Consider the following 13,703-nt stretch of genomic DNA (forward strand, 5'->3'; position numbering starts at 1 on the left):
TAGACTGTCCAACAAGCCCAGGCAGACACACTCACCCCTCCTGGAGTTGTGTTTGGGCAGACTCCTCTGCAACAAGAGTTTCATACTCCTCAGAGGCAAATCGATCCCAGTCAGAGGGCTCAGGCCCGTCATTTTCAACATCCTGAAGGAAAGAAAATTACAAAATATAAGATCGCAAACTATATATTACTGGGGGAAAAAAAAACCTGTTTAAAATGTTACATCTTGACATGTTAAAAAAGATGCTAAAGGGCCGGAGAGATAACATGGAGGTAAGGCATTTGCCTTGCATGCAGAAGGACAGTGGTTTGAGTCCCGACATCCCATATGGTCCCCTGCCAGGAGTGATTTTTTTTAGTATATTTTTTATTGATTTAAACATCTTGATTACAAATATGATTGTGATTAGGTTTCAGTCATGTAAAGAACACCCCCCTTCACCAGTGCAACATTCCTGAGCGTAGAGCCAGGAGGAACCCCTGAGCGCTGCTGCTGCTGGGTGTGACCCAAAAAACAAACATTAAAAGATGCTAAAGTCAGAGCCGGAGCTATAGCACAGCAATAGGGCATTTGGCCTTGCACACGGCTGACCCAGGATGGATCTGGGTTTGATCCCCGGTGTCCTAAATGGTCCCCCAAGTCAGAAACTATTTCTGAGCACATAGCTAGGAGTAACCCCTGAGCATCACCAGGTGTGGCCAAAGAAAAAAAGAAAAGATGCTAAAGTCAAAGTAACCCAAATTTTCAATCCATCCTGGATTGGCTGCGTGCAAGGCCAACACCCTACCTCTGTGCTATCGCTCCAGTCCCTGATGACACCAAATCTTTTAAAATATCCAACTATACATAATACAGCTCCAAATATTTTAGCTTTTAAACATAAAGTTAAAACCATACAGTTAGGGCCCGGAGAGATAGCACAGAGGCGTTTGCCTTGCAAGCAGCCGATCCAAGACCAAAGGTGGTTGGTTCGAATCCCGGTGTCCCATATGGTCCCCCGTGCCTGCCAGGAGCTATTTCTGAGCAGATAGCCAGGAGTAACCCCTGAGCACCGCCGGATGTGGCCCAAAAACAAAAAAGAAAACACACACAAAAAAAACCATACAGTTACCTTCTGGACTGCAAAGGGATCTCTCTGTTCATGGTCTAAGTACTTCTCCAAATTGAAGAAAGTGTCATAAAAGATGTGAGCCATTCTGCATCTCTTCAAGTCTCGTAGTGTTATTTTGCCTACATAAAAATGAAGAAATATAGTAAGTTTCTCCCAAGTTTTACTTTGGTAAGTAAAAATAAAACTGGAAGTTTAAGAGTATATGTTCATTATAAAGGTTTTCTTTTTCAGTATTTGGGCCATACCCAGTGGTGCTCAGGAATTAGTCCTGGTGTGCTTGGGGGATTATTATGAGATGTCAGGTATGGACATCTAGGTTACCAATGTGCAAGAATGTGCCTTACTTTCTGTACTTTCCAGCGCCCAAAGTTTTACTTTCTTCTAAAAGTTTAGGGCCTGGAGAGAGAGCACAGCGGTGTTTGCCTTGCAAGCAGCCGATCCAGGACCTAAGGTGGTTGGTTCGAATCCCGGTGTCCCATATGGTCCCCCGTGCCTGCCAGGAGCTATTTCTGAGCAGACAGCCAGGAGTAACCCCTGAGCACCGCCGGGTGTGACCCAAAAACCAAAAAAAAAGTTTATATTAAAAACTTTTTTTTTTTGGGTTTGGGACACCTGGTTTAGGACTTCCTCTTAGCTCTGCGCTCAGGATTCACTCTTGTTAAGGTTCCAGGGACCATATGGGGTGCTGAGGATAAACAGGTTTACAATGTGCAAGGCACCTACTCACTGTACTATCTCTCTGACCCTAAAGTGTAGAATTAACTTTGGGTGGGGGTTGGGTCACACCCGGCAGCGCTCAGGGGTTCCTCCTGGCTCTATTCCCAGAAATTGCTTCTGGCAGGCTCGGGGGACTATATGAAATGCCGGGATTCTAACCACTGTTCTTTTATATTAAGGCAAACGCCCTACGTCCATGCTATCTCTCCAGCCCCTAGAATTAACTTTTTTTTTTTTTTTTTTTAAGTTTTTGGGCCACACTCGGTGACGCTCAGGGGTTACTCCTGGCTATGAGCTCAGAAATTGCGCCTGGCTTGGGGGACCATATGGGACGCCGGGAGATCAAACCTAGGTCCCTCCTAGGCTAGCACAGGCAAGGCAGGCACCTTACCTCTAGCGCCACCACACTGGCTAGAATTAACTTTTTTTTTTTTGTGGTTTTTGGGTCACACCAGGCAGTGCTCAGGGGTTATTCCTGGCTCCAGGCTCAGAAATTGCTCCTGGCAGGCACGGGGGACCATATGGGACGCCAGGATTCGAACCGATGACCTACATGAAAGGCAAATGCCTTACCTCCATGCTATCTCTCTGGCCCCTAGAATTAACTTTTAAGTGACATTTATACTCATATTATACAGCCATTACCATTAAGGAATTCCTAATATTTTCATCACCTGAAAAGGAAACTATCAAGCAATCAGTCTATCTCAGAGCTAGTACTCCTGAATCTGCTTTCTCTATTTAGAAAAATCCCAGCGTGTGTATGATATGTTTTGGGCCACACCTGTGTGTGTGTATGAGAGAGAGATGTTTTGGGCCACACTTGTACTTGCTCAGAGGCTATATTTTGATTTAATTTTTTTTGGGGGGGCACACAAAAACCCTACCTGCTGTGCTATCGCACACCTACTATGTGCTATGTTATGGGGCTCCCATTTCGGGGCTATTGTTCTTTTCTTGTTTTTGGGTCACACCCAGCACTGCTGAGGGGTTACTCCTGGCTCTGCACTCAGAAATAGTCCCCGGCAGGGTCAGGTAACCATATGGGATGCTGGGATTCGAACTACCATCCTGGGTCAGCTTTGTGCAAGGCAAATGCCCTACTGCTGTGCTATTGGTCTGGCCCCTATTTCTGGATGTGAGGTCAGGAGTGACCCCTGGTGGTTCTCAGGAATGGTGCCATGCCCAGATTCTAACTATGGTCAGGCTTGGAAGGCAAGTAAGTGCCTTAATGCCTGTACTATCTCTTCAGCCTCAAAAGTCCCAATTTCTTTTGTTTTTGTTTTGGGGCCACACCCGGCTGTGCTCAGGGGTTATTCCTGGCTATCTGCTCAGAAATAGCTCCTGGCAGGCACAGGGGACCATATGGGACGCCGAACCAACCACCTTATATCCGCTGCTTGCAAGGCAAACACGGCTGTGCTCTCTCTCCTGCCCCTAAAAAGTCCCAATTTCTTAAACAGGATTTCCCATAAATTTCTGCAAATAGTAAAGAAAAGACATAAAATAGCCTGCGAATAGTAAAGAATAGACATAAAATAGGCAAAAAATAATAAAGAAAAGACATAAATGTTTCTGTTTTGGAAAACTAAAAGTTACAATTCAGGATTATGTTCTGTTATATAGTGAGAATAGTCCAAATGCCATTTAGACTTAATCTCACCATCACTGGCTGGTTTCACTAGATCAAGCATCTGGCACAGCAGGTCATGGAATGGCAGCGGCTCAATCCCCATGGCTTCCATCCGTTCACACTGCTCCTCATAGAAGTACTCCAGCTCATACATGGAGAGCACACCGTCTCCATCTACATCCATGCAGCGGAACCAGTATTCAATGCTAAGAGATAAGGACATTTATTAGCAAGGTTCTTTTTTCCTTCTTTTTGAAGCAAAATAAATAAAATTCTTGGGGCCACACCCGGTGTTGCACTCAGGAATTACTTCTGACAGTGCTTGGGGACCACAAGGGATTGAACACAGGGTGGCTAAATACCCTACCTGATATACTATTTATTTGGCTCAGCAAAATAGTTTTTTTTGAAAGAAATTTAGAGATATGAAAGAATGGGAGGAGAGAAAGGAGAGTTGTTGCGGATGTAAGGTCCTTTATTCACTCAGTTTTATCATAGTATGTGCTTCTTAACAGTTACAAACATGTATGCTTCAGACTTAGACATATTTTACAAAATCAGAACAAAATAGCTGACGTTCTTCCTTCTGTTTTCCCTTTCTTAGAACCAATTAATTTCACCATCTTACTATTGGTTTTTATCTTTTCATTTTCAGATAAGATGCTTTTATACCCTTCTTACACATTTTTAAAGAACTGCCTGTGAAGTTTTGGCTCTTTTAATGATATACTTTCACCTTTTATATATCTTTTCTAACAACTTTTTTTTTTTTTTTTGGTTTTGATTTTTGTTTTTGGGCCACATCTGGCAGCACTCGGGTATTCCTCGCTGTGCACCCAGAAATACTCCTGGCAGGCTCAGAGACCATATGGGATGCTGGGATCAAACCTGGGTTGGCTGCAAGTAAGGCAAACACTCTATCCACTGTGCTATTGCTCCAGGCCCCCTTTCTAACATTTTGATAATTAAATCAACATTCTGATATTATAAATTTTTTTTTCTTTTGCTTATCAGGTCTGGGAGAGGCTGAAGTAGGAGGGTCTCTTTTTTTTTTTTTTTTTTTTTTTTTTGTGCCAGGGATTGAACCTAGGACTTCATGTTTGCAAGTTACATTCTGCCACTAAGTAATATCCCTTCATCTAACTTTTTTTTTTGACATCCTATTTGATCCATTTTTCTCATTAGAAGTTTTTTGTTTGTTTTGGGCCACACACAGCAGTGCTTAGGGATTACTCCTGGTTCAGAAATTACTCTTGGTGGTGGTTGGAGGACCATATAGGATGTTGGGTATCAAACCTGGGTTGAAGTCATGCAAAGCATGCACCTTACCTGCTTGCTTGTCAGTGTATCTGCTTGGTTAAACCTACCAAATTCTTTATCTGCTGTTATCATAAATGGGATTGTCTAATTTTTTCCAGTCATTTCACTATTAAGTTTATAAAAATACAACTGAGATTTGTATATTGATTTTGTATACTGACACTATTAAGTGTATTAATTGTAAGGCTTGTGGTCTAGAGGGTTTCTATATATGAGTATATTTAAGCTGGAAACAGGTAATTTTACATTTTCCTTTCCTTGCCCAGTTAAGGCTACGACATCTAGTTGAACAAAGTAGGAAGAATGGGCATTCTTTTACTAATAATAGAATTGAAAAGCTTTCCCTTTTTCACCTTCAAGACTCTCAGCTCTTAACATTATCAGGTGACTTATTATATTGAGGTACATTTCTTCTATACTGCAAGTCAATCATAAAAGAGCACTGATCAGATATTTTTTTGCATATACAGAATTGTTGGAGGTGCTGGGTTGAATCCAGAACTTCTCTGTACACAGACCATGTATTCTAGTCCACTAAGGTTCTTTTGTGCTAGAAGACACTATAATTTTATCCATTATTCTGTTAATGTTAAATATTACATTAATGATTTGCAAAAGTTCAACCAACCTTGCTTCCTGTGTCAAGTTAATCACAGTGTGTATCATTTTCATATTCTGTTAAGTTAAATTCGTTAGTATTTTTAGGATTTCTCTGTTGACTCTAGTCGGCCTTTGGTATGAGGATAATGCTAGTCTAAAAAGTTAGTGTGAATACTGGCATTTATTCTTTAATTGGTTTTATAGAAGTGATTGGAAAAGCCATCTGGTAGACCTTTCTGTTTTAGGAGTTTTTTGATTATTTCTTCAATTTCTCATTCATTAATAGTCTGTTCAAAATTTCTATTCAAAATTAAATCTTTTTTTTTTTTTTTTTGTGGATTTTGGGTCACACCCGGCAGTGCTCAGGGGTTATTTCTGGCTCCAGGCTCAGAAATTGCTCCTGGCAGGCACAGGGGACCATATGGGGTGCTGGGGATTCGAACCAATGACCTCCTGCATGAAAGGCAAACGCCTTACCTCCATGCTATCTCTCCGGCCCCCAAAATTAAATCTTTAATAGGTTTAGTTGTGAAGCCTATGCATTTCCCAATTCTCTAGGATATCCAATTTCATTTAGGTAAATGTTTATAGTGATCTCTTATGACCCTTTGTATTTATATGGTATCAGCATAAATATCCTCTTTTACTTAAAATTTGTCCCTCCTATATTCTAGCTCAATGTAGCGTGCCATTGAATCACATGTAAAAGGCTGAAAATCACGTGTATCACTGGCTTATCAATTTTGTTTATATTTGATTTTTTTTTTTTTGGTTACACCTGGTCACACATGTTCCTCCTGGCTCTAAGCTCAGAAGTCATTTTGGCAGGCTTGGGGGACCATATGGGATGTGGGGAATTGAACTGGGGTCTATCCTGTTTTGGCCGCATGCAAAGCAAACTGCCCTACTGCTGTGCTCTCTTTTCAGCACCATCAATTTTGTTTATATTTGACAAAAATGGGACCGGAGAGATAGCATGGAGGTAAGGCATTTGCCTTTCATGCAGAAGGTCATTGGTTCAAATCCCAGCATCCCATATGGTCCCCTGAGCCTGCTAGGGGTGATTTCTGAGTGTGGAGCCAGGAGTAACCCCTCAGCACTGCCGGGTGTGACCCAAAAACCAAAAACCAAAAAAAAAAAAAAAAGTTTTGATATTTTTTCTGGCTTATATTTTTCATTTAGTTCTACTCTAATTTTTATTATTTATAAAAATTTAAGATACAGTTTTTTTCCTCATTCCTTGAAGTATAAAGTTAGGTAAACTATTTGGTGTATATACTGTATTTGCCAGCATATAAGACGACCCCCTAATTTTTCAGTTAAAACATAGGTTTAGGCCTATACTCGCTGTATCAGACAGAACGTTCCTGTGCTGCAACTGTATGTACACAGTGAGCCAATCACAACAAGCAAAGGTTCAAAGGTTCTGCTGTCATAGACTTCCTCTCTGACTCTGGCCAATTTGAGCAGGCTTTTGACAGTGTAGATTCTGGTCCAGAACATTGTCTAATTTGCATGCATAAAAAGCCTGCTCTTAGATTGGCTGAGTTAGAGAGGCGGTCCGAGCAGTGATTGGTGCAGAATCGAGTTGGAAAATTCGTTTTGTGGCAATATTCAGACAATTTTCGTTTATCGGTGTATAAGACGACCCCCAATTTTCGGTTGACTTTTTTTTTGTTTCAAAAGCGTCTTATACACCGGAAAATACGAGTGGGTGTGCTCTTTTTAAGTATTGAGAGTCTTTATTTAGAAGTTAGAGATTTTCCTGAACAGAGATATGTAGTCCAAACAACTTTTTTTGTTTTTGTTTTTTAGCCACATCCGGTGATGCTCAGGGGTTATTCCTGGCTATGTGCTCAGAAATCTCTCCTGGATTGGGGGACTATATGGAACGCCAGGGATCGAACCCAGGTCTATCCTGGATCAGCTGCATGCAAGGCAAATGCCATACCGCTTTGCTATCTCGCTGGCCCTCAAATTTAACTCTTGATTATAAGTTTTTATTCAACAAGCCTGTGGTCAAATTGGTTTTGTTATGTATTGTTTTGCTTGGAGTTAGTTTCCAAAACCAGTCAATATATTTAAAAACAACATACTTAAAAATTCCCCACTTGTTGCTGTTAATTGTGGTCAGTCTGATTTACTCCTGGCTTTTCCTTTAGAGATAATTTCTAGTGGGGTTCAGAGGACCATATGTAGTTCCAGGGCTCCAAATCAGGTTGGCAGTATGAAAGGCAAGTTCTCTCCTCATTGTACTATGGTTCTACCCCCATGTGGTCTTTCTAGGGGATTTCACTTTTGGCTATTGCTTGCTCCATTTAGGTTGCAATGCTTGCATACTTGGTTGCAATGCTATTATGCTTGGCTGCAGTATGTCAGAGAATACACATCTGTTACGGAGATGAGAATCCCAAAAGTAGGATCACTGGGCTTATACTCCATACTCATATAGTGCAGGCACTGTACCATTAAAACATATTTCTAGGCCCCTTCCGTTTTTTGGTCACTGAATCTTTGATGTGTATTATGGAGACAGAAAAGAACTAATTTTCAAAAATCTGTCTTTTTTTGTTGTTTGTTTTTGGGTCACACCCGGCAGCGCTCAGGGGTTACTCCTGGCTCCATGCTCAGAAATCGCTCCTGGCAGGCTCGGGGGACCATAAGGGATGCTGGGATTTGAACCAATGACCTTCTACTTGAAAGGCAAATGCCTTACCTCCATGCTATCTCTCCAGACCCGAAAAAAATGTCTTTTGATGGAATGTTTAATCACCAAAAATGAAATAATAATGGCCAGAAAAATATTCTAAAACTTCACTCTATTATTAAAGAAATGCAAAATAAAGAGAAACTGATTTGTTTTTGTTTTTCAGTCACATTCAGCAATTCTCAAGACTTAATCTTGGCTCTGCACTCAGGAATTACTCCTGTTAGTATGTCATACCATATGGAATGTTGGGGAGTGAACCTGGGTCTGCCGCATGCAAGGAAAGTGCCCTCCCTGCTGTACTCTATTATTCCAGTCTTGTGATACTGATTTTTAATTTACCAAATTGGAAAATATTTTTATTTATTTTGGTTTTGGGACCACATCTGGTAGTGCTCAGGAGTTACTTCTGGCTCTGCGCTCAGAAATCGCTCCTGGCAGGCTCGGGGGACCATATGGGGTGCTGGGGATTGAACCTGAGTCTGTCTCAGGTTGTCTGCATGCAAAGCAAATAACCTATCACTGTACTATTGCTCTGGCCCCTAAACTGGAAAATATTTCAAGAGAAACAGTGCTAGGAAGAGTTCAAGAAAATATGCTCACTACATTTCTGATAAAGATATAAACAGTTTTTCTGGAGTACAATATAATATTTTTACGATTTTCATAAGTGGTCCTAAAATGTCTATATTTTAACCTAGTAATACTTTTTTTGTGATTTATTTTACAGAAAAAAATACAGTTGAATTGTAATTCATTATTACATGAAAATTTGGACTATTCACATTTAAGATTTGGGCTGGAGAACTAGCACAATGGTTAAGGCCTTGCATGCGGCTGACCTGTGTTCGATCCCTGGCATCCCATTTGGTTACCTGAGCACTGCCAGGAGTTATTTCTGAGTGCAGAGCCAGGAGTAACTTCTGAGCATCACCTGATGTGACCCCAAAACCAAAAACCAAAAAAAAACATTTTTAATTCAGTGGAACATAAATGCCTCATGTAAAGATCTCTCTAATTCTCTATAATAAAAAGGCTACACAGTGTATTCATATTTTGGTGGCCATACCTAGCACTGTTTAGGGCTTCTACTTGTCTCTACACTCAGGGTGGGCTTGGGGATCAGATGGGGTGTCAGGGGTTGAATCCTGATTGATCACATGCAAAGCAAGTATCCTACCCATGGCACTATCTCTCCAATCCTCTGTAAATACATTTTGAATAGTGTCTTTTTCTGAGTTTTAGAATTCTAAAGTATTAAAACTAATTTTTGGGATTTATTTTTTGGCCACGTCCAGGGTTTACTGTTTAATCTGTGTTCAGGGATCACTCCTGGCAGGGTTGGGGATGAAATGGGATGCCGGGGATTAAACCCACACTGGCCGTGGGCAAGGCAAATATACTATCTCTCCAGCCCGCTTAAAACTGATTTCTGTCTGTTTATCCATGTTTCTTAAGTATAAAAAAACTTGTACTAAGGAATATTATTTTTCTATCTCTAATGACTTCCAAAGTATATACCCAACATTTAGGAAACTTCTTGAATAAACAAGTAGACTGCGTCAACATATGATCACGTAGCACCAAAGACTGCAACCTCTCTCCCCCTTGGTTCTGAGTGCAAACTATGTGTTACAACATGCTGGGAATAAAAAGAGAGGAATCTAGATTTTGAGTTTATCTGAGACAGACTAGAGGTAAAAGAAGAAAGATGTATAAACTCCCAGTTACAGGTCAAGATGTTTCAGACTACTGTGGAGAGCAAGAGGCAAGTGAGGTGATCTTGTATACCATTATTCATAATTTGTTCTTCTCACTTTCACCATTTGCTACTAGACTCTAAAGGTCATAGAAGAATCATTAACACATTCCATAAAAAAGGTGGACAGTTCTCCTTATTCTGCAGGCTTAATGCATAGGTCACTTCAACTTCTGGGCCAACAGCACTTTTGTAGAGGGAGAGGGTTATACATTCCTGGCAAATGAGGACCATCTGCGGTGCCTCGCCAGCACCTTAGAATCTGTATTCTGACACTAATAGTGCTTCTCTATATGCCTGGACTATGCATTGAGTGCCAGTTTCCTCTCCTATTGAAAGCTTTAAGAGGGCAGAGACTTAGTCCTGGAAGCCTTTGGTTAAATTGATCTTTCTACAGACTTTGTTAACTGATTTAACCTCTTAGCCAAGGAAGCTTGGAAGCTTAGAATTCATACCTGGTGGGGTTTCGTTTGTCTTCCTCAGAGATCAGAAACCAAACAAAATCTGCATAGCTCATTCTTCCCTCTTTCTGTACTGTTTTTCCCCTAAAAGAAAAAAAACCAAACACTTGGTTATATAAAATTTTCCATAACATTATTCAGATAAGTTCAACAGACTAAGAAATAAAGTATTATTTATTCAGAAATGAAATAAAATATGCTGAAAACCTAATAAAGGGCAATCCCTTTTATTATGTATCTTATTTTAAAGACCTCCACTGTGCAACTGGAAGACATTTTCAGATTTGAGGAAAAGTATCTTCTAATTTGAATGAAAATAGTTATTGAGATCAAATGCTGGTTTCTGAATTTAAATATAATACTAATAGCCATATCAAATAATAACTATCAAATGAAACACTGACTATATGCCTTGGAAGATAATATCTAGCCCATGGTGCTGTAAAAATTATAGTTTGCAAGATGAGATTATTTCAGTATTACTTATTCACTTTTTTTTTTGGTTTTTGGGTCACACCTGGCGGTTACTCAGGGTGTACTCCTGGCTCTGCACTCAGAAATCGCTCCTCGAAGGCACAGGGAACCATATGGGATGCCGGGATTCGAACCACTGTTGGTCCTGGGTCAGCTGCTTGCAAGGCAAACACCCTACCGCTGTGCTATCTCTCTGACCTCCCTACTTACTATTCACTTTTAAACTCAGATGCTTTTTCTTACCTTGTTACTGCCCCAGAAAATATCCTTTCAATGATTCTATTTGAAGAAGCTAAATATAAATCAGAAAGCACAGTTAGAAATATGCTCCTCCAAAATGGATTATTTTTGGCAAATTGTCTTTAGTAGTTAAAAGCTTAAAACATCAATAACCTGCTACAATAAGAATGTTATGAGTTAAACTCTTAATCTATAATCTTGGGGGGGGGGGACACCTGGCAATGCTTGGGTTAATCCTGGCTGTTAGCTCAGGAATTACTCCTGGTAGTCCTTGGGGAACCATATGGTTCTGGAGATTAAGCACAAGTTGGCCACGTGCAAAGCAAATGCCCTACCTGCTGTACTATCACTCCAGTGACTAAAATTCTTTTTTATTTATTTATTTATTTATTTATTTATTTATTTATTTATTTATTTATTTTTATAAAGGATCTGAGATAGCCGAATCAATCCATCCATTCATCCAGCATTTAATACAAGAACAGGTAAATGAATGACAGTAGGTTATATTTATAGGATTGAATGCCAAATAGTTTTGAACTATTGAGACAAATAAGTCCAAGATATACTGAATTTGTATTGATCTTATTATCCAATACAAAATATTTCCTCTAAAACAAGACAAATTTTATCCTAGCATTAAATTCAAGTGTGAACCAATCCTAATAGAAGGTAACTGAAGTAAAAACAATGGAGAATGTTCTCTTAATAGAATTTTATAAAGGATACATAAGATAACAGAAACATGGTGCCAGAGCAGTGGCACAGTGGTAAGGCGCTTACCTTGCACGTGTCTGACCCAGTTCGATCCCCCCACGTCCCATATGGTCCCCCAAGCCAGGAACGATTTCTGAGTGCATAGCCAGGAGTAACCCCTGAGTGTCACTGGGTGTGGCCCCCCAAAGATAGAAATGTAAGTATAGATACAACACGATATAGTATATAATGTTAAAAATAAATGAAGTATTATTTAAAGCAGAGAAAATAGAACCAAGGAGATGGTTCAAAAAAGTAGTGTATACTGTGCATATGGGAGTTCTGGATTAACTCCTGGCACTGCATATTTCCAGAGCACCTCCAAGTATGCCTCAACAGGTGCAAAAGGGGGGAAAGTTTGGCTATGTGTAAGGCAATTGCTCTGTCTAGTCTCTCCTTTTGGTTTTATATAAATACAGCAAAGTGGGAATTTATAGTGTAATATATGTCTTTCAAATAAACTTTTTATGATTTTTTTTTTTAGTTTTTAGGCCACATCCTGTGGTGGTCAGGGGTTACACCTGGCTTTGTCAGAGTTTATTCCTGGCATGTTCAGAGGACCATATGGGACCATATGGGATGCGAGGGATCAAACTCAGGTTGGCTGTGTGCAAGGAAAGTGTCTTACCTGCTGTGCTATCTCTGGCCTCACTTTTTTTTTGGGGGGGGGGGGACACCCAGCGGCACTCGGGTTACTCCTGGCTCTGTGCTCAGAAATCACTCCTGGCAGGCTTGCGGGACCACATGGGATGCTGGGATCAAACCCAGGGTCGGCAATGTGCAAGGCAAATGCCCTACCCGCTGTGCTATCACTCCTGCCTATTCAGCTCCACTTTATATGGTTCTTGATTTTTTTTTTTTTTTTTTTTTTGGTTTTTGAGTCACAGTGCTCAGTGCTTCCTCCTGGCTCTACACTCAGAAATCGCTCCTGGCAGGCTCTGGACCATATGGGACGCCGGGATTCGAATCACTGTCCTTCTGCATGCAAGGCAAACACCTTACCTCCATGCTATCTCCGGCCCCAGTTCTTGATCTTTTCTTTTTTGGTTTTTGGGCCACACCCAGCGGTGCTCAGGGGTGACTCCTGGCTGTCTGCTCAGAAATAGCTCCTGGCAGGCACGGGGGACCATATGGGACACCAGGATTCGAACCAACCACCTTTGGTTCTGGATTAGAACCAACCACCTTTGGTCCTGGATCGGCTGCTTGCAAGGCAAACCTGCTGTGCTATCTCTCTGGGCCCTGTCCCCCTCTTTCTCCCCTGGACTCCAGGCCTTCCCTGGGTGCTGGCCCAGATGGCCAGAAGTGGGTTCAGGTGGACTCTTAGGGGTCCTCAGGCTTCCCCCCACCTCTGTACTCCAGGGGGGAGGTGCATGGGGAGGAGGGTGGGCAGGTATCTGGCTTCCGAATTCCTCTCTGATTCTGGAGGCCAGCTCTTGCCAGGTATGGGGTTTGGGGGAGGCCCCATGCTGGAGGCCTTTTCCCTAGCCTGGGGAGTGCTGGGAGGCTTGGCAGGCCCCCAGCCATCCCCCTCTTTCTCCCCTGGACTCCAGGCCTTCCCCTGGGCGCTGGTCCAGGTGGACTCTATAGGGGTCATCAGGCTTTCCCCTTCCCTCTCCCTATACTAATGGGAATGTGCTTTGGGAGGGCGGGCCGTTATAGCACTGGTTCATGTTGGGACAGTCACTGGAAATTTTTTCTCCTTGGTCTCCATTTCCAAAACCACGCGGGGGCTAGTGCCCCTGTGCGTACAAAATATATTGATAGTGTTATATGCATATAGTTTATATATGTATAATATTCATCTTGTATTGTGACCTTGATACTGCCCTACAAAGCTCATTTCTAATCTTTACTGCCTCAGTCCCAACCATTATTTCCCCCCATTTACCCATGTAGGTGCAGCTCATGACATGAAGCTCACC

At 41.4% G+C, this 13,703-nt stretch overlaps 1 protein-coding gene across 1 annotated transcript in view; it reads right to left on the minus strand.

Annotated features, from left to right (window-relative positions):
• Nucleotides 1–13,703, minus strand: part of PPP2R3A (protein phosphatase 2 regulatory subunit B''alpha) — a 96,058-nt gene that overhangs the window by 7,713 nt on the left and 74,642 nt on the right. Inside the window, exons 9-13 of the mRNA XM_049775921.1 lie at nt 11,026–11,074; nt 10,303–10,392; nt 3,492–3,667; nt 1,112–1,230; nt 36–142 (exon numbers count right to left, since the gene is read on the minus strand). Of these exons, the coding sequence (XP_049631878.1) occupies nt 36–142; nt 1,112–1,230; nt 3,492–3,667; nt 10,303–10,392; nt 11,026–11,074 (541 nt within the window). The remainder of the gene's footprint in view (nt 1–35; nt 143–1,111; nt 1,231–3,491; nt 3,668–10,302; nt 10,393–11,025; nt 11,075–13,703) is intronic.

This window comes from Suncus etruscus, chromosome 6 (genome assembly GCF_024139225.1).
Source record: "Suncus etruscus isolate mSunEtr1 chromosome 6, mSunEtr1.pri.cur, whole genome shotgun sequence".
Taxonomy (NCBI): Eukaryota; Metazoa; Chordata; class Mammalia; order Eulipotyphla; family Soricidae; genus Suncus; species Suncus etruscus.